The 19,199-nt window shown below is 41.6% G+C and overlaps 1 protein-coding gene across 5 annotated transcripts in view; it reads left to right on the plus strand.

Moving 5' to 3' along the window:
• ube2q1 (ubiquitin-conjugating enzyme E2Q family member 1) overlaps positions 1-17,836 on the plus strand; it is a 67,219-nt gene extending 49,383 nt beyond the window's left edge. For 2 of the 5 annotated variants that reach the window (XM_060923330.1, XM_060923331.1), the window contains exons 9-13: positions 2,746-2,804; positions 3,119-3,167; positions 3,382-3,477; positions 6,879-6,945; positions 14,527-17,836. In XM_060923330.1, coding sequence (XP_060779313.1) covers positions 2,746-2,804; positions 3,119-3,167; positions 3,382-3,477; positions 6,879-6,945; positions 14,527-14,558 — 303 coding nt within the window. In that variant the 3' untranslated portion in view covers positions 14,559-17,836. The remainder of the gene's footprint in view (positions 1-2,745; positions 2,805-3,118; positions 3,168-3,381; positions 3,478-6,878; positions 6,946-14,526) is intronic. The other 3 variants (XM_060923328.1, XM_060923329.1, XR_009654870.1) reach the window with 2 other exon arrangements.
• The last annotated feature ends 1,363 nt before the right edge of the window (positions 17,837-19,199 follow it).

Raw genomic sequence — 19,199 nt, forward strand, 5'->3', positions numbered from 1 at the left:
CTCGGGGTGCTAAGGGGAGCCACGTCATTACGTCGCTGTATACGTCAGTTACGTCGCTGCGTTTGCATAAACCTTGGCACGAACATCGAAGCAACAACAACACGGAGAAGAAGAAGCAGCAGCAACAATAATAATAATGGATGACTGCTGCTTTACTACATCCATGATATCTCGTCGCTTATTTAAAAATGGCGCCCTTTCGCGGTCTTGCTATTGTTGTTGGTCTTAACAACTCCCCCCCCCCCCCCCCCCCCCCCCCCCCCCCCGACATAAGCAGTTCTTTCCTCTGGCCCAGCAGAGAGTTGGTGCTACCCTGGAACCGGTTTTTCTGGCCCAGAGCCAGTTCTTTGTCAGTGGAAACAGAAAACCCGGTTCTAAACTAAGCACTGGCCCCGAACCAGCCCTGGAACTGCTTTGGTGGAAAAGGGGGTAAAGGTCAACGATCATGGTGCCAAATGAAAGGCCATATGGGAGTTCCTATACGCTCATAATAGTAAACGTTTGTCTATCAGCAACCGTTTTTGAGTTATAATGGAAAATGTTATTTTGACCGAAAGGTTGACCTTTCCGGTGACCTTGACCCGATTTTACCCCCAAAATTTAATCAGGTAATCCTAAAGCCCATTGCCCATCTACCCTGAAAATTTGAAGTCAAACGGTGCAACCGTCTAGATGCTAGATTAACAGACACGCACAAAAAAAAACAAGGTCATGGTGCCAAATGAAAGCCCATATACGACTTCCTATAGACCCCTTTCACTGACGTCACCCGAAACCGGAAGTAAACAGACCCTGCGCCATTTTGGAAGACCAACAAACTCGTGATTAGGGGGAAATAACGGCAGCGGTAGGTGAACCCACGAGAATAAAGTGGAGTGGCAAACGACTTAAACAAACAAATCTGAGCTGTTTTATTTATGATTTATTGGCCCAGCAGTAGACTTGAAAGAAACCTGTGTGAGACTTGGCAAAAAACTGTGGATATAATGGATAAGTCTGTGCATGATCTGCGGACACTTTTTGAGGTAAGCAAACGCAAGAAATTCAGATTTAAAACATGCTAAATTGTCCCCAAGTTGATAACTGTATGAGGAGCAAGCCTCCCAGACTTCATTCATCTCATCTCATTATCTCTAGCCGCTTTATCCTTCTACAGGGTCGCAGGCAAGCTGGAGCCTATCCCAGCTGACTACGGGCGAAAGGCGGGGTACACCCTGGACAAGTCGCCAGGTCATCACAGGGCCGACACATAGACACAGACAACCATTCACACCCACATTCACACCTACGGTCAATTTAGAGTCACCAGTTAACCTAACCTGCATGTCTTTGGACTGTGGGGGAAACCGGAGCACCCGGAGGAAACCCACGCGGACACGGGGAGAACATGCAAACTCCACACAGAAAGGCCCTCGCCGGCCCTGGGGCTCGAACCCAGGACCTTCTTGCTGTGAGGCGACAGTGCTAACCACTACACCACCGTGCCGCCCGCCTCCCAGACTTCTACAATTTAATAATAATAATAATTTAGGATTGTTTGGGGCTTGCTCGCTGCTGCCAGGTTGGTTGTTGAGTAGCCTGACTTTTTTTTTTTTTTTTTCCTTGCGTGTGGTATCATTGTTGACGTGAGGTTGTTTTTTGAACATGCCAATGCGGACACGATTTCCCCTGATGAGTTATGACTTCAGACGCGATGCGTGTGTGGAGGTGTGGAGTCCGCGTGATATGTGCGTAAGATAGGCTTCTCATGTGTTTGGAGATCCGCGCTCCGAGACAAGCGCAAGCGCCCCCCCCCCCCCCCCCAAGGGAAAAAAAGGGACCCCCCGAAAATATCGGCATAGTTCGAACACTGAGTGTAGGCACTGGGTGTAAACAACAAATAGTTTACAATGTCTGGGTAGCAAACAAATGGCAGAATTGGTGTCCGGTCCTCCTTATGTTTCCATTCTCCCTTGCCACGAGTCTTATCAAACCCATCAATCACAGCCAGTTTCTCCACATACCGTGCCCTTTCTGCAGCTGGTAATGTACTCACATAACCCGAATTATCATCCATCGTGTCACTTTACTCTCGCTCGTACTTTGTTTTATATTGTGAGTGCATGTACTTGGTCTTCCAATATGGCGCCTAACAAAATCTCGCGGCGCGGTGACGTCATGTGAAAGGGGTCTATATGTTGATAACGATAAACGGTTAAAGACGGAGAGATGTTTTCGAGTTATAATGGAAAATATGCAAATTTTCGCAATCACCTTGACCCCCAGTCACGAAGAAAACTACAAGAGATACTCCATGTAGCATATCAGTGGAAGCAGAACTGAAAGATGAGCATTTTGGAATTGAAGTAAAGATGATGAATATGAAGGAAGATATCACGAAAAAAATGATTGACTTTTTTTTTTTTTGGTGACTATGACCCTCAAAATGTTGGTGGTTCTACCGGTATTTGAGACCAATGCCATCTATCCTGGAAGTTTCACGAAGATTGGTCCAGCTGTTTTCCCGTAACGTTGCGAACAAACAAAGAAACCCCACCGAAAACAATACCTCGTCCCGGGCAAGGTGGTAATAACACAGACCGAGCGAAGGAATATTTTTCAGAACCCAGCGTGAACGCTGATTACACCTGTCCTTTCTGACCTGGAGATACAACTTGTGGCTGCTGGTTATGATTTGTTGCTGTTTTTTTTTTTTTTTAATATTAAAATATTACAGTTCATTATTTATTTGTTTTTGTTCTGCAGGACAACTTTCCTTTTGATCCACCATTTGTACGAGTAGTTTCTCCTGTGCTATCAGGAGGGTGAGTAACTAGAAATGTTTTGCTTTCATAATCTTTATCATGTGCTGGCATGGTTAACGCTTTCTAGCATGTACCGTAAAGGACAGATGTGGTTTTTCCTGTCTTATGAAAGCCTACGAGGTTCACGCTTGAATCATAATAGATACCTATTGTAAATCGGTATGTTAAAATAATCCAGTACGAGGTCACATGCTGTGTGATTTTTGTATTTGTATAACGTGCACATTTGAAAACTGTTTGTTAAACCAGGCATGAGTTTCTTAGCCGTCCAGTGTGAATGAATGAATGATTGTTTGTTTTGCCGTTTGCTTTAGTTATGTCCTTGGAGGAGGGGCCCTGTGCATGGAGCTACTCACCAAGCAGGTGTGGTATACCTTAAAGTTCTGGCGTCATTGTCCAAAAAAAAAAAAAAAAGCCGCAATTCATTTCCTTTACATGACCCGAGTTCTTGGATTATCACACTGCATTCCTCACAGGCCTGTTCATTCACCTTGTCTAGATTTACCAAACGATACAAGCTCTTTCAATCATCTGATAGTGTCGCTGTTTGAAATGTGCACTGATTTGTTCGTTACAGGGCTGGAGCAGTGCCTATTCCATCGAGTCGGTCATCATGCAGATTAACGCCACTTTAGTCAAAGGAAAAGCCAGAGTGCAATTTGGAGCCAATAAGGTAGCTATATTTCCTCCACACATGTTTTCTTGGACTGCAAGTTTTTTTTTTTTTTTTGTTCTATTTCTGGGTCTCCAAGACATCGAGCTAGGGCTTTCAGGAGCCTAGAGCACGTTATTCAGCCACGAGAGTTTCCTCACTGAACAAGGAAGAAGCAGTCGGAGCACCGAGGACCAAAAGCAACACCTGTCGATTCTTCTTTATTCATGATTTCGACAACAGTCCCGGTGCTATCTCCGGCTTTCCAAGTCTAGTATGGGAACAGTGACGTGGCTTTACATTTAATGCATGCATTTTAATAAGGGGTCTTATTCAAAGTCGATTCATGACGAACCCAGGTTATACAACAAAGCTGCTGGAAAGTATTAGAGAACAAAAGTTGTATCTGTAGTCATGGGGAATTGTATGACGGGTAGGCTATGTATGGTATTTTGATGTATGTTTCTTGTAATTTAGGTTATTTAACCAATCAGAACCTCCCCCCCCCCCCCCCTTTTTTTTTTTTTTTAATTTTAATAATGTGGTGTAGTCAGAGGTAAAGCTGTAAGTTTTCTGACACATGAGTCTTCAGGACAGAAGGCTTCGCGTTTCCTTGTGTTTGCTGACATGCCGTTTTTTATTTTTATTTTTTTTAATATATATATTAGGGCTGTAACGATACACCCAACTCACGATTCGATTCGTATCGCGATTTTTGACCCACGATTCGATACGCCCACGATTTTTTTTTATTTTATTTAAAGTAGTAAATTTGGCTTATTAACATTTACTTACTTACATTAACTATTTAATAAATAATTCCGACCACTGCAGAGAATGAGTAATATGTATGCAAAAATGAACAAATGTATATCCAAAGACTGTTTTATTTCTCAAAATAATACTGTTGAGCCGGAAGCTCTGTTTTTTTCGGTTCTGAAAAAGTCATTTTTCCAAATCGTGTAAATCCGTTAAGATTTTTTTGGGAGGGGTGGCTCTCTCACTGTCTCACTCTCATAGGGCCAATGATTTTCTGTGATCGCGGAAAACAGATGGAAATTACGGAATTTTTATGGTGAAACATTGCTCGCGTGTCAAAATGTAACTGCCGCAGAAGGCTTCCGCCCAAGCAGACATGCCTTCAGTGTTGCCAGATATTGCTAACGTTTTCCACCTCAAAATATGTTCAAAACCAGCCAAAAAGCACCTAAACCTGCCCAATCTGGCAACACTGCATGCCTTTCCGGTCTAGTGATTGTGATTGGCTTGTGGCACACCTAGCCAGCCAATGAGCTGCTTGTTTACAGATTCGCTCCCCGCGTCGCAACCAGAATGGCGACCGCTTAAAAGAAATGAATGCTCTGCCAGTGGCGAGTGTGGACGTTGCGTGACTCGCAGAAGATTGTCGCAGGTCGGCGAAAAAACGACTTACTAATAGATATAAAAAAATAAAAGTAATTTAAGTAAGTTTAAAATGTAATTTAAATAAAAAGTATTCATAAATTGAAGTTTGGAAGCGCCTCTGTTTTTGGGCTGAGGAGAAGTTTGAAAGGGTGTACCGCGATTCTGCCTTCTTGTATCGCGATACGGATCGTGGTTCTGCGTATTTCGATACGCATATCATTACAGCCCGTATTTATTTATTTATTTATTTATTCCCCGCTGGCCGAAAGGCCCAAAGTGGGATTATGTCGTGGCGATATCCGTCCATCCTGAGAAGGGTGCTCACCTCCTGAAATCACTTCCTCTCTCTTTTTGGAAGAATTTCACAAAACTTGGCAGGATTCTTTGTCATATGTCGCTAATACGCATATTGCAATTTCGTTCAATTCGGTCCCTTTTTTTTTTTTTTTTTAAAACCAGAGTTACAGCCCTTGATTAACAAAATTATACTTTGACAATTTCACGAGTGTTTTCTCCTTCTGACATCAACTCCTCTCTCAAATTTTTGGACGACTTTCTCGAAGCTTGCCCAAAAGCCTTGTTCTTTGACGTTAATACGCAAATTGCGATTTTAATTTAGTTTGTGCAGATTTTCCCCAAGTTTTGACCCTCGATTAAATAACTTTGACAATTCCATGAGGGTGTACGTTCTTCTGAAATCAACTCCTCTCACAATTTGTGGAGGAATTTCACCAAACTTGGCAGAAGGCTTTGTTATATGACCGTTATACGCATATTGAAATTTCATTTAATGTGGGCAAATTTTACCAGAGTTATGCCCTTGATTATTAACAAACTTTGACAATTTTTCATCAAGATGTGCTTGCTTTCTGAAATCAACTTCCCTCACAATTTACCCCTGCCGAAAGGCCCGAAGGGGGATTATATCGTGGCAATGTCTATCTGTCCTGGGAACGGTAGTCCACCTTTTGAAATCAATTCCTCTCTCAATTTTTTTGGAGAAATTTCACGAAACTTGACAGGATTCTTTGTTATACACTACCGTTCAAAAGTTTGGGGTCACCCAGACAATTTTGTGTTTTCCATGAAAAGTCACACTTTTATTTACCACCATAAGTTGTAAAATGAATAGAAAATATAGTCAAGACATTTTTCTGGCCATTTTGAGCATTTAATCGACCCCACAAATGTGATGCTCCAGAAACTCAATCTGCTCAAAGGAAGGTCAGTTTTATAGCTTCTCTAAAGAGCTCAACTGTTTTCAGCTGTGCTAACATGATTGTACAAGGGTTTTCTAATCATCCATTAGCCTTCTGAGGCAATGAGCAAACACATTGTACCATTAGAACACTGGAGTGAGAGTTGCTGGAAATGGGCCTCTATACACCTATGGAGATATTGCACCAAAAACCAGACATTTGCAGCTAGAATAGTCATTTACCACATTAGCAATGTATAGAGTGGATTTCTGATTAGTTTAAAGTGATCTTCATTGAAAAGAACAGTGCTTTTCTTTCAAAAATAAGGACATTTCAAAGTGACCCCAAACTTTTGAACGGTAGTGTATGTCGCCAATACGCATATTGCAATTTTGTTCAATTTAGTCGCATTTTACCAGAGTTGACAGCGGGGGATATTGTGCTCTCAGAGCACTTTTTTTTTTTTTTTTTTTAATTAACATTGAGAGAGACATGCTGTTATTGGAAAACGATCAAATTCAAGGTGGTAACAGTGACTCTGCTTTACATAAGGCAAGCTCACACCAACCCATTTGTTTAATTATTTTCTTAGAACAGCATGTCCTGATGTGTGTAATTCCTTCGTAAAAAATTAAAGATAACATTTGACTGAAAAATCTAAAGCTTGCTGGTCCATTACAGAAAACCTTCTAGCCAGAAAGAATATTTTCTATTGCAGTGTTTCTCTAATTTTCTTACGAGTGTTTTTTTTTTTTTTTTCCCCCTCTCTCCCCTGTGATGTCATTTTGATGTTTTTTTTGTTTTTTTCCCCTTTTCTAGAACCAATACAATCTTGCCAGAGCACAGCAGTCATATAAATCACTGGTACAGATCCATGAAAAGAATGGTAACTATTTCTTTTGTTATTCAAATAAGATTTTATCCTTTTTAAGTTTCAGGTTGAGGTGAGCGTGTGCGGTGTAATGTTAGCTGGAATGGAATCTTCTTTCTGCTGTAAATCTTAATTAGTCTTGTTAAGAAAATGATTATGGGAGCAGTGCAGTACTGCGAGCACGGAGACGTGCACACCTTGCTCACAAGTCAAGGTGCAGCTCACCCGTTGGAGTGTGGGTTTTTTATTTTTTTAAATGGCATGCAACCAGCATGAACAGAGTCAAATAAAATATTCCACGATGCTCCTGATTTGCTTTATACTCATCATGTCGGGTATCTTGGTATCAGTATGCACAAGCATGTAGTATCTTGGTATCAGTATGCACAAGCATGTAGTTTAAAAAAAAAAAAAGTCTACGCTGTACAATACTCTTTCTGAAAATATCAATCAATGCATCCCTTGTTAAAACTTCATGCAGCAATTTAGTAGGCATGTAATGATTGGGCTCAATTCACAATATTGGGTTCGCGATTCAATTTTTCCCCACGATGTTTAGAGAAGGGGAAAAAAACTTATCGCCAAACAAAGAAATGTTTTCCTATTTATCAACTTAAATATTTTATTTTTAAAAAATCATTTACTTTAATTATTGACCCACATTTTGTAAAGGTTGGAGTAAAATATAATGGCTGATTAACTAAAAATATTCCTTTTATTAAAAATAAGTTAATAACAAATAGGCCTTTTCTTAATTGTTTATGAATATTTGTACTACCTGCTTTTGCGTCTCTTTTCTTTAGTTTTCAGCCATTTATAAAAAGAGAGCTCTGATTTCTAAGTAAATCACACAACAGCCCTTTCACATTTTCGTGGAGCTTTGTGAGAGCTTTGTGAGAGCTGTGTTACTTCCCCCTGTAATGAAGTCACATGTATTCCTGCCTTTTTTTTTGGTTATTGTGCCCTCTGCTGTCTAAACACAATTGCAGCAAGGAAAAACTAAGATTACACAGCCTGATCACACACTTTTTTCATTTGAATCGTGATTTATTTTCACACAATATAGAATTACATGCCCATAATAATAAAGTAGTAGTAGTGATTTACATTTAAACTAGTCTGTACAACAGTTTGAATTCTCCTGGTGCTGACTTGGCTGAAAGTAAATACAACCCCAAATCAGAAAAGGTTGGGATGGTATATTGGAATTGAAACTGAAAACAATGATTGATTTTGATTTTACAAATCTTGGATCTGTATTCCACTCAAAGCAATACAACAGCACATTTGATGTTTTACCTCTATTTTTTTTTTTAAATTCCCAGAAATAAACGCATTTCAGTTTTGATTCTTACAACACATTTCAAAATAGTTGGGACAGTCAACCATTTACCACTCTGTCACCATTCCTTCTCACAACACTTAAACGATGTTTAGGGACTGGAGACACCAAGTAATGGAGTGTGTTCAGGTGTTTTGTCCCATTCTTCCTGCAAACAAGTCTTAAGCTGCGCAACAGTACGGTGTCATTGTCACCCATTCTTTATCGGGGACCGAGGCGACAGGCACCCTCTCCTTCCACAGCCATGCCTTTGTAATGTGTGCAGAATGTGGTTTTGCATCGTCTTGTTGAAATATCACTGGAAAAGCTGTGGTCTTGAAGGCAGCATAGGTTGCTCAGGGTATTGACACAGCCCCATACCCTGACAGACATTGGACTTGTTGCTCATAACAGTCTGGATGGTCTTCTTCGTCTTTGGTCCAAACCACACGGCATCCATTTCTTCCAAAAAGACCTGGAATACTGATTCATCTCACCACAATACATGCGGTTATATCAGCTATAGATGAATGATGGTTTTTGAGGTAGTGCCATCTGAGTGATTGGAGATGATGGGTGTTCAGCTTAGGCTTGTGCCCTTTACACTTTGAGATTCCTCCAGATTCTTTGAATTGTTTTATTATGCAATGTAGAGAGTGAAATATCCAAATCTTTTTTTTTTTTTTTTTTTTTTTTTTTTTTGAGGAACATTGTTTTTTAACAGTTGAATAATTTTCTCACGCATTTGACTAAATGGAGCTCCTCAGCCCATCTTTGCTCCTCGAAGACTAGCCCTGTGTCTGAAATTGCTCACTCGTTCACTACTCCCTATAGAGGGAATTACTCTATACAGGACAATATAGACCCTTTTCAGTCACGTGACCTTCGTAAACGCGACCACCATTTTGGACATGTAGCAGACTTCGGCTCGAATTGGTTTGAATGCGAGGAAGGCGACAAACGGAGAACATACAAGAAAAAGGAGCGAGATGCAGAAAACACCTTCGCTATCCAGCGACGTAGGGCATTTACAGGGCGAGCAGAGGCAGAAATAACAGTAACGACACATTAGCAACGGCGTACAGAAATAACGGTTTATGGCACAGACCCTTTCGGTTCTCGCTCATCTAGCTGCTACAATGACTGCTTAGACTGCAACAATAATACCTAACACACATTTAAGTATCCGTCGTAAAGACGTGAAACTCGTCGAGTGACGAGTGTGTTCATTGATAAGCTAACACAATCTAAAAGTAGACATACCATCACACTGCCCTGGCGCTGTGTACAGTTTCCCTTCTATGGTTTGAGCACTCACTATTTGCCATTACTTTCTCCAACCCAGTGTTACAGATTACAGGGAACGGCCTGGATTTAAGAGACAAATACATGTACCTCTTGTTTTGAACACTTAGCCCATGTTTACATTAGACCGTATCAGCGGATCATCAGATTAACGTCTTTAAAAGCGATTAGTGTGCACACAGCAACACCAATACACGATTCGTCTGCACACAGCAACACCAATACACGGATACGCTCGGCTCCGCAGGCATCCTGCGCTCCAAATCACTCCGCCCTGAACAGCGAGTGCCCTCTGGAGGGTGCGCACTCCGGCCCTGCGCAGCTCACAGAGCGCGCGAGTGAAGTGCACGAGCCACGATTCGGGACTGAGCCGCTGTGTGTGTGATCCCAGCGCAGATCACTTACCACTCGCAAGTGGAAGGATGGCAAGCCTAAAGACAATCGTGGTTTTTTTTTGTTTTTGTTTTTTTTGTTACATAGTCAAGAGAGGTGTCGGATCACTGGATCCAGTGTAAATAGCTGCCGGAGCCAACGCCCGAGGTTCCGGAGCGCGCTCTGGCTTGCTCCCCCTCAAATTAAGCACTGTTTGTAGGACACTGCCTCTGATCTGTCCTACAGTCTACCAACAGCAAAGGAACACAACGCTAGCTAATGTCGTTAGCTAATAGCTACTACAGAAGAACAAAGAGGTTACAATGGGTTATTTTAGCCTATTTGGTTACACACTCGCCGCCACAGAATGTTAACAGCAATGTAATGCCTTTTCTGGCTAATTTTATTCATCTTACCTCCAACAAAGTGGTCATTACACAAGCGCTGGTATGCCGAGGGCTGCCAATCTGTTACTGGCCGCTATCCATCTTCTCCGTCGGGATCCGATAAAATGATAACCCTTGCCTTGTTTGTTGATGGTTACTACATCCAGGTACACAACAATATAGTGGCATGATGGAAGTCTTGCTGAAAGTAAAAACTTTCTTTGCTGCCGTTCCTCAATGCTGGCTGTGGTAAACTACTGGTAGTACATGTCCAAAATGGCGGCCGCGTTTGTCGTAACGTCACGTGAAAAGGGTCCATAGTGAGCTCATTGGTAAAATGGAAAAAAACCCGCTTTCGGACACTAGTCCATCGTGCTGGTATTTACGTCATTACTGTCGCACAATTGAAACGTGCCAGATCAGTCAGCTGGTGGGTTTTCAAAAATAAATACGTTTTTTTTTTTTCGCGGTCCAAATCCTGCACTCTGATTGGCTGGCAAGTGGGTCCGTATCCTACGGTACGGCCCCCAGTTACGGACCTCTGGCGACTCGCTCATTCACAACAAACAACATAGTAGCATTTTTTGTCAACATTTTTTTAAAAATAAGATTTATTTATCAGATTATCAAAAATCTTATAAATTTTTGCCAGCATTTCTCAGGAGAATAGCATTAATTTTACAGCATGGATAGCGATAACGACAGTGTTCACAGCGAAAGCGAGTTTTACTACCCTGAGGAAGACAAAATTAAAGAAACCATTTTAGGAGAAAGCTAAAAACCTCCTAACTTGCTAACAGTTTGATCTCATCAGTTAATGAGAACCATTTTGGGCCATGTTATCCTAATACATATTACGTTCGGTAAGAACTTTAAATCAGTACAATCTCTTCTTCAAAGTTTCACCAAATGGCTTTTATTTATGTAATATAAAGGTCATAATACTGTATAACTTTGGTCGAGCAAAAACATGGCTGAATCCTGAATGACTCAATTTTGTATAAATAGGGGACTACATAGGTGGCAAAATGTAGTTTTTTTTTTTTTTTTTTCCTGCCATGGAAGTGCACTTGTATACCGAGGAGGAAGCCATTTGCATTACAGCCGTGAACGAAGATTCACAATGGCGGCTCGGCTCGTTTTTCCCTTTCAGGCGCTCTCGTTTTCTGTTAGAATTTGGTAAAGAAAAAATATATATATTATTTACCAGCTTAAGGTCGGTCTGTATGGTGAAATACCGTGACCTCGGCCTTGAATACTGACCTCGGCCCAGAAGGCCTCGCTCAGTACTTTCAAGACTTCGGTCACGGTATTTCATCATACGGACCTCCCAGCTGGTAAATACCATGTATGCTAGACCCCGAAGCCGTTTGTTTTCAGGATAATGGCTGGCTGATGAAATTATTGGCTGGCTAGCTGACTCAGCCAAAACCTTAATGGCTGCTGCAGCCACCAAAATGTTTATGGCTACAAATGGCTGATACTGGACGTCACTGTGTGGCATATATCCGGGCGAACGGATCAAACAAATGGGGGGAATAAATAGCAAATTACCACAGGTCCCCTGGTCTCTTACTTCATTGTAAATATAAATCTAGCAAGATTGTAGTTCAATGCTAATAATAAGCTAATCTGGATTGTTCGAGGAAGGCATCCAGCTATCTACTCTCACTAGCAATGACCAGTGAAGGACTGGCAGCTATCTTACTATGATGAAAGTAGAGTGGTGGAGTACTTTTTTTTTTTATCAATCTCGAAGTATGTGAATAGGGTTGCCACATCTGAGTTGTAAAAAACCGGGACACATCGGTCGGCGGCCGCGCCTGCGCGCACGTACGAGCGCGGGGGTTGAGGGCTGCGGACACGCACATCTACAATGCCTTATGCCTTATGTGAATGTTCACGTTTAAAAATAGAACAGTTCAACTGGTGCAGTTAGGCGTTTAGTTAAAATTCATTTTGTCTTCTTAACCCTTAAATGGGCACTACCACAAATATTATTACAAAAAATAATTTCATATAGGAATGATCTTATTTGGACGCCAATATTTTTTTTTAACAATATATTTTTTTTCTTTTTGACAGGTACCGGATCTTCTACTTCATTCTGTCCGACTCCCTCATCGTCTGTCTCTCCTCCCATTCCGTTTCCAAATCAAAATAATACAAATATAATCAATATAATTTCTCTCAGTCTGCTTCGTTGTTGTTTTAGCCTTTTCTCTGGAGAACTGAACTTTAAAAGTTAGACTACCGTATCATACCAAATAGCCCTAATCCTTTGTTTTAATCACAAGAGAGAGGTGCTATGTTATTGGGACAACTGATTTATTCATTTCTCACGCCAGTGTTCAGGCATTCTTTTTTGATATATTTAATGATTTATTTAATGATTCATTTATTGATGAAATTGGCCCAGGCTTTAGAACCAGCCTTTATCAGAATCAGAACATAGGAAGTAGACAGCCAGCCTACTCGCGCACCGACCAAGGGAACTCTCACCTATTGTTTGGTATTACGGTATTCCAGTATCTTTGATTTCGCGCGGCCGCCGTTGTATTGACCACGATCACCTAGCAACGGCGACTGGCTGCGTGCGCAAACATTCGGTGAGGCCGCACAAGTAGCTGCCTACAATATGCCCGCTTACGTGAAAACTATTAATATGTTAAGTGGCTGCGAGAAACATTAATGATTTGTGTTTATTTCAATGGGGGATAATGTGAGGAAGTAAAAAACCGGGACAAAACGTGTCCCGGGAAGGTTATTCCATTTTCCTGGACATTTTCCATTTTCCACAAAAAAACCGGGACAATCCCGGAAAAACCTGGACGTGCAAACAAAAAAATACCTTTACACTTTCCCTCAGCAGCGGCAAAGAATGCAGCCATCTCGTCGATATCGGAGTCGATTGATGCTCTGGGTGGGTTCCCGGGTTCCCCAGTGTATCGTGGTAACGGTGTGAGGGGCGGGAAGCCAGACAGGTAGTCACAACGGCAAGCTTGTGGTGGCTCTCTGTGCTGTGATATCAGTTCTAAATCTCTACAGTGTATGCCTATACGTCTCTATTGTGTTACTACTAGTGTGTACAGTTGATCATGTTTGTGTCACTTTTCTTGTAGCTCATGATGTGGATAAACCCATTATTTGATGTACACAATTCTTAGTGGCTCAGCCAAATTTTATTAGATAGTGGCTCAAATTGGCTTACAAAATTATTGGCTGGCGGCGGCTCAAATTCTAAATGGCGGTTTTAGCGGCGCCTGGCGGCGGCTTCGGGGTCTAATGTATGCATGTATTTTTGCGAAAAATCCATATTATACTGAGCGTATGTCTCACGTTAATAAATAAAGTACCTGCATCTTTCAGTTCTTTTAAATCAAGGCTGAATACTTTGCCGCTGCCTTTTATTCAATCAAATTTGAGACTTTTAATTTGATATCTTTCAGTGCGACCGCAATGCATGATGGGATAGGGTTGTACACTACTTTTCATGATGCATTGCGGGATGCCTGAGATACTGCACTCAAAGTGTCATAATCGTCTCTATCGTTTCGGACAGCACTACAAAATGGCGTCCTCACTGCATAGTGAGTAGGGAGCGATTTCAGACACGGGGTAGGTCTTTCCTGGATGCTGACTTTGGATCAAATTATGACCTACGGTTACCTGTTTTCAAATCACATCGTTATTTAATTGTTTTACTTCATTACTCACCCTAAATTGCTCCCATCCCACCTTTTTTTTTGGGGGGGGGGAAATGTGTAGCAGGCCTGAAACGCAGGAACGGAGATGTGTATTTAAAATGTATTAAGAAATGAAATGAAGTTGACCAGACAAAACATGAAATCTCTTGGGTTCATACTGTCTGCAATGAAACAAAGTACGTTGAGAGCACCGCCCCGCCCCCCCCCCCTTTTTTTGGGGAGGGGGGGATGTCTTTAAAATTGTACTTTCTATACCATCCCAACTTTTTGTGATTTGGGGTTGTAGTAACTAAGTAGGAGCTGCGTGCGTAGCATCATTTCAGGTGGTTGTTAGGGCTTGTACGTTGCCACGCAGGGCTTTGAGTTCGTGCCAGGTTTCGTTAGAGCACTACAGAGACGCTGTGTTTTGATGTTTATGTCCGAATGTTTTATTTTGCATTGAAAATTTCCAGACCAGTCTGTTTGGTTTCTCAGTGTTGTGTGTGTGTGTGACTGATCTTTGCAGGCTGGTACACACCACCCAAAGAAGATGGATAAGAAAAACGTCTGCTCGTTCCAACAAGGACAGAATGTATTGGAGTCAACAGCTGTTCTTTTTAGATTTTTTTTTTTTTTACCTCCTTTTTTTCCCCCCCATCTCTCATCGTCTTGCTAGTTGGAGATCCACCATGTCTGGATTATAGACTTCTGAACCGAGTGAGCTTGGAGAGTTAACGGGTAAAACGTATTCCTCGGCCACGTTCTCAATACTACGCGTCATTGTCTCCCGCTTGTTCTCCATTCTTCCTGCTTTCTCTTTGGCTGTTTGGTTGGCAGAGTGGAATTTAATCCGGCAGATTTCTAGAGCGATGCCCGTGACCTCTCGCTTCATGGATGGACGTCCCGCGATCGGAGCCATCCTGCATAAACGCCAAGGTTCCTTCACAACAGGCTTTTGGATCTCAGCACTTAGCCGAACCTCCCTTATTTTCTCTTAAGGTTTAAATGAGAACGTGATGGAGAAAGGGAGAGACTAGGTTTGGGTGGAGGATCAACACTTGGTAATGAAGAAACCCCCCCTTTTTTTTTTTTTTTAAATGAAAGAGACGGAGTTTAAAACGCCATCAGTACTCCATCCTTTCGTTCTCTTTGGAGCTTTTTCCTGGTCGCGCTGAAACTCTGGCCAGGCACTTTGGACTAGTTCACTGTAAAGTCATCAAAATGAACGATTTTTGCGCCTGTAAGTAAACTTCTAAAGATGTATCGCAGAGATTGAACTTTTGCCTTTCAGACGGGGCCGGATCGCTTGAAAAACATGCCTGCATAGCGTGGAACGTCCGTCTGAAGATTTATCTCGCAAATAGAATAAGGATAAATTTACTTAATGGATGTCCTCATGTTGACGAAAGGATTATCTTAAACATGTTTTATGTACACATTATGACTACTGCTGTTTTTGTTTTTTGTTTTTTTTTGGTTCCCCCCCCCATGAGAATGGAAATGTGTGGCTTACGCTGTCATTAATTGCAATTGTGACCATTCCTCTTTAACCAGTGTGATTCCTGCTGTGTTTATGACATCATCGTTATGTATAACTTTTTTTTTTTTTTTTTCCCCCTGTCAACTCGGGCACATAGCAAGGTTGAAGTGTTAAGCAGTCAGTGAGGTTACACCAAGTCGATTAACGAAAGCCACAAAATGATCAAAGTTGTTATTTATGATGCCCTGTTCCAATCCTGTAGGGGAAAATCTTTAACATGACCATTATTGCCTTAAAAAAAAAACCTTTTAATGCCGCTGTAGACGTACCGATTTTACGACCTCGCTCGAATCTTCAGCTTCCTGATCAACTTGCTTCATAACACGTGTTTTCATCAAGGTGATGGGTGTCGGGTAAAATTTTGCCATCTTGCGTCAAATGCTCCCCTTTGAGGGACGTTATTTAAGACTCGCGTCTCTTCTTTCCTTGCTAGACAGCACCATGTGATCCAACTGGACGTTTTTGGGTTTGGTTTTTTTTTGGCCGCCTTCCTTATTGTTGTTTGCACCATTTAAATAGCTCATTGTTACTGTTGATCGGTGGCTTATCGAATTTAAACCAAGGCTGTGGCTCATTTCATTTTGTTCTTTAAGGTGGCTTAAGGAGGCAGCACCAGGAAGAGGACACAATACTGATGATCTCTGCGGCAAGGTGAAATGGCAAAGGTGTAGTGTGTTATCCCCAAACCTAAAGTCGTTAACCTGTTATTGGAGGGAAAATCCACCCTGAATGACTGACTTTAAAAAAAAAATAATAATAATAATAATAATGAACATGTGATATGTATATATTTTTTTCCCTCCAAAGGTTTATTTTCGAATCACAGTCTGTTTTTTGTTTAAACAGCTTTCTTTCACTTTGATTAACAGTTTTCTGACCCACAGTGCCGTTCGACTCTGCTGATAGCGATGTGGCGGGATTTGGCCCTCGTTTCGTTTCTCCCTTCAGAGACCAGTGCAGCAGCGCTTTAGTCTTGTAGTCTGTCCAGTTGTCTCGCCTCAGTATCTGTGCACTCTGCTCAAACAGATCTTCAGCTTGGAGCGTCATGAGTCATGAATCGAGCCGAGTCTCTGACGTAACTCCTCCGTCGTCGTCATCTAGTCGCGGTGAATTCTTGAACTTGGAGTCCAACATTTGCACCGAAGTCTGTACTGCGTCTCCGCTGGCTTTCTCATTAATATGACTGGAAAACAGTGAGTAAATAAATGAGCTCGTTTTGATTTTCGTAGCTAACCAGACCATCCTGTTTTTGAGGGTTTTTTTTTTTCCTCGTTTGGAACTCAACTAGCAACGACCTCAGCACGAAGACGACCACGGAATAGCAGGAATAACAAAAAACACACCACCAAGCACCGGAATCTTTAAGCATTTTAATAGAAACGTGTTTCAGGGTGGAGTTTTCTTTTACGTCTCGCACGATTTTTAATATCCGGGAGAGCGATGACCTGTTTACCCGAAGATCTTTCATCCCAACGTATTAATTTGAAATGCGATTCTCTCCCAGCGCTGTAGTGGTTTTATTCTAAGCACGCAGACTTGGCATCTCGCACACGTTAGTCAGTTGCGAAGGATCTTGGGAAAGGCAGATTTTGTGGCTGTACACAGTGTGGTTTTTAGTTTAACGGTCGACCGTATCGCCACAGTCTCGCAGGCGTGTTTGCTCCTGTCCGCCGGGTGTGTCGGTGAGATCGAGAACAGCAGGTGATGTCATAATAATTAAACCTCACATAATAGGACAACTCGAGCTGTTGGATTTTTGGTGGAGCTGACCTGACCTCACCTACCACCCCCTTCCTATTTTTATTTTTTTCTTTTCTCTCGTCTTCCTCCATACACTTTTAAACCCTAACTCCTGTAACACTCTTGTTTGCTTCAACATGTTTAACTGTGCTACAGCAGCCTGAGCTACATCTGTGCACTCCAAAAAAAAAATAAAAAATTCACGAGGGAATCGCACAATAGTGCGAACAGGGCATTTTGTTACAGCGACATGTTATTTCGCCGTCATGGCCGAGCGTAACCCATGTCTCATTAAGAATTATATGGAGAAAGGTATACAAATGTCCAGAGTGATTTTGATTTACCTTTGTTTAAGTGTAAGTCGTGTAGTGATTTTTGAATCTTCACTGAAACACTCTGCGCAGTTCTGGTTGGTTTCTGTCGGGGAATTGAGGGGGTTATGCACTGTTAGCATGCATTGGTTTTATTTTGCTTTTCATTTTCCATCGTGTAATTTTGACCTTGTACATACAATTTGTAAACTTGCATCAAGTTTATGAATAAAGAATTTTAAGAATTTTTTTTTCCTCCCCCTTTCTCTATATCGCATTTTGTCCACTAGATGGCAGTAGGGTCTCATTTAAAAGAAACATACATGAGATGCGTCTCATTGTTTCCTTCGCTCGCATCTTAGCTCCTGCTTCAGAGGACATGAGGATAGGATAGGGTGCCAGAAAAGGAAATGAGTGGCAGGAATCTGAAAGAAAAAAAAAACGAAACGAGGCATTCTTGCTAATAAACAAGTGTCTGTCTAAAGTGGTTTTACTGCGTTTGCAGCTATAGAACACATCTGCATGTACAGGACAGTGATTACGCACAACAGTATCTTTTTCATTCGATTACGTTCATTATGTCTTATATTAAATATAGTTAGTTTTTTTTTTTTTTCTTTTTTATCAGACATCTAATTTATTGGGTTTGTTTACCTGACATGTTTCGACGTACAACTTCCGTCTTCCTCAGAGTGTCACCGGATGTTAATTGGTGACGCATCTTTTATCAGCTGCTGTTTCTGAAGGCGTGGCCTTCCTGTCTGGTTTGACAGGTCGGTCACGCCTTCTACTGTCTGTTTGTCCCCTGCAAGATGGCACTCCAGGTGTGGGAGAGCATGTATGCTCCCTCATCCCGGTTGATGGTCCTCGGGCTTCGCTTACGGATCTCCATGGCCTCCCTGATCCAGCGCTGGTGTTTGTTATCTTCTGTGCGCCTTCAGAAACAGCAGCTGATAAAAGATGCGTCACCAATTAACATCCGGTGACACTCTGAGGAAGACGGAAGTTGTACGTCGAAACATGTCAGGTAAACAAACCCAATAAATTAGATGTCTGATAAAAAAGAAAAAAAAAAAAAAAACTAACTAGTATCTTTTTCATTTAAACAATACTTCACATCCGCATCACATGCTTAAATCATGTTGTAGCTGAAATAACTTCCTGGCGTACGGAAGCCGCGAGAAGCCCTTCATGTAATTTTTTTTTTTTTTTTTTTTAATTCACCTTATCCCCCTGAGATAACGACATAATTAATTCAGGATCTTGAGAAAACAACACAACTAATTCGAGATCTCGAGAAAACAGCTGAGATTTGTAGCAGAGCTGCGGCCCCTGTGGGTCAGACAACGAAGACTTAGAAATTGGCAGACATGTAACAGAGCAGAAATGGCTTTTTACGATGCCTTGAGAGAGAGGGGGGCCAGTCTTCTGCGGAGGTGCCGCGGACTAATTTTGAAATTATCCCTGATTAAAAGACTTAACGCAATCTCTCCCTGTGTCAACCCCTGATCAAAATATTGCCTTATTCGGTGATCGATTATTCCAGACATTCTAATGACCAAAGTTGCGTCTATACAGAATGAGAAATGGCCCCAAAGTCAGCATATC

Source organism: Neoarius graeffei, chromosome 6, assembly GCF_027579695.1.
Source record: "Neoarius graeffei isolate fNeoGra1 chromosome 6, fNeoGra1.pri, whole genome shotgun sequence".
Taxonomy (NCBI): domain Eukaryota; kingdom Metazoa; phylum Chordata; class Actinopteri; order Siluriformes; family Ariidae; genus Neoarius; species Neoarius graeffei.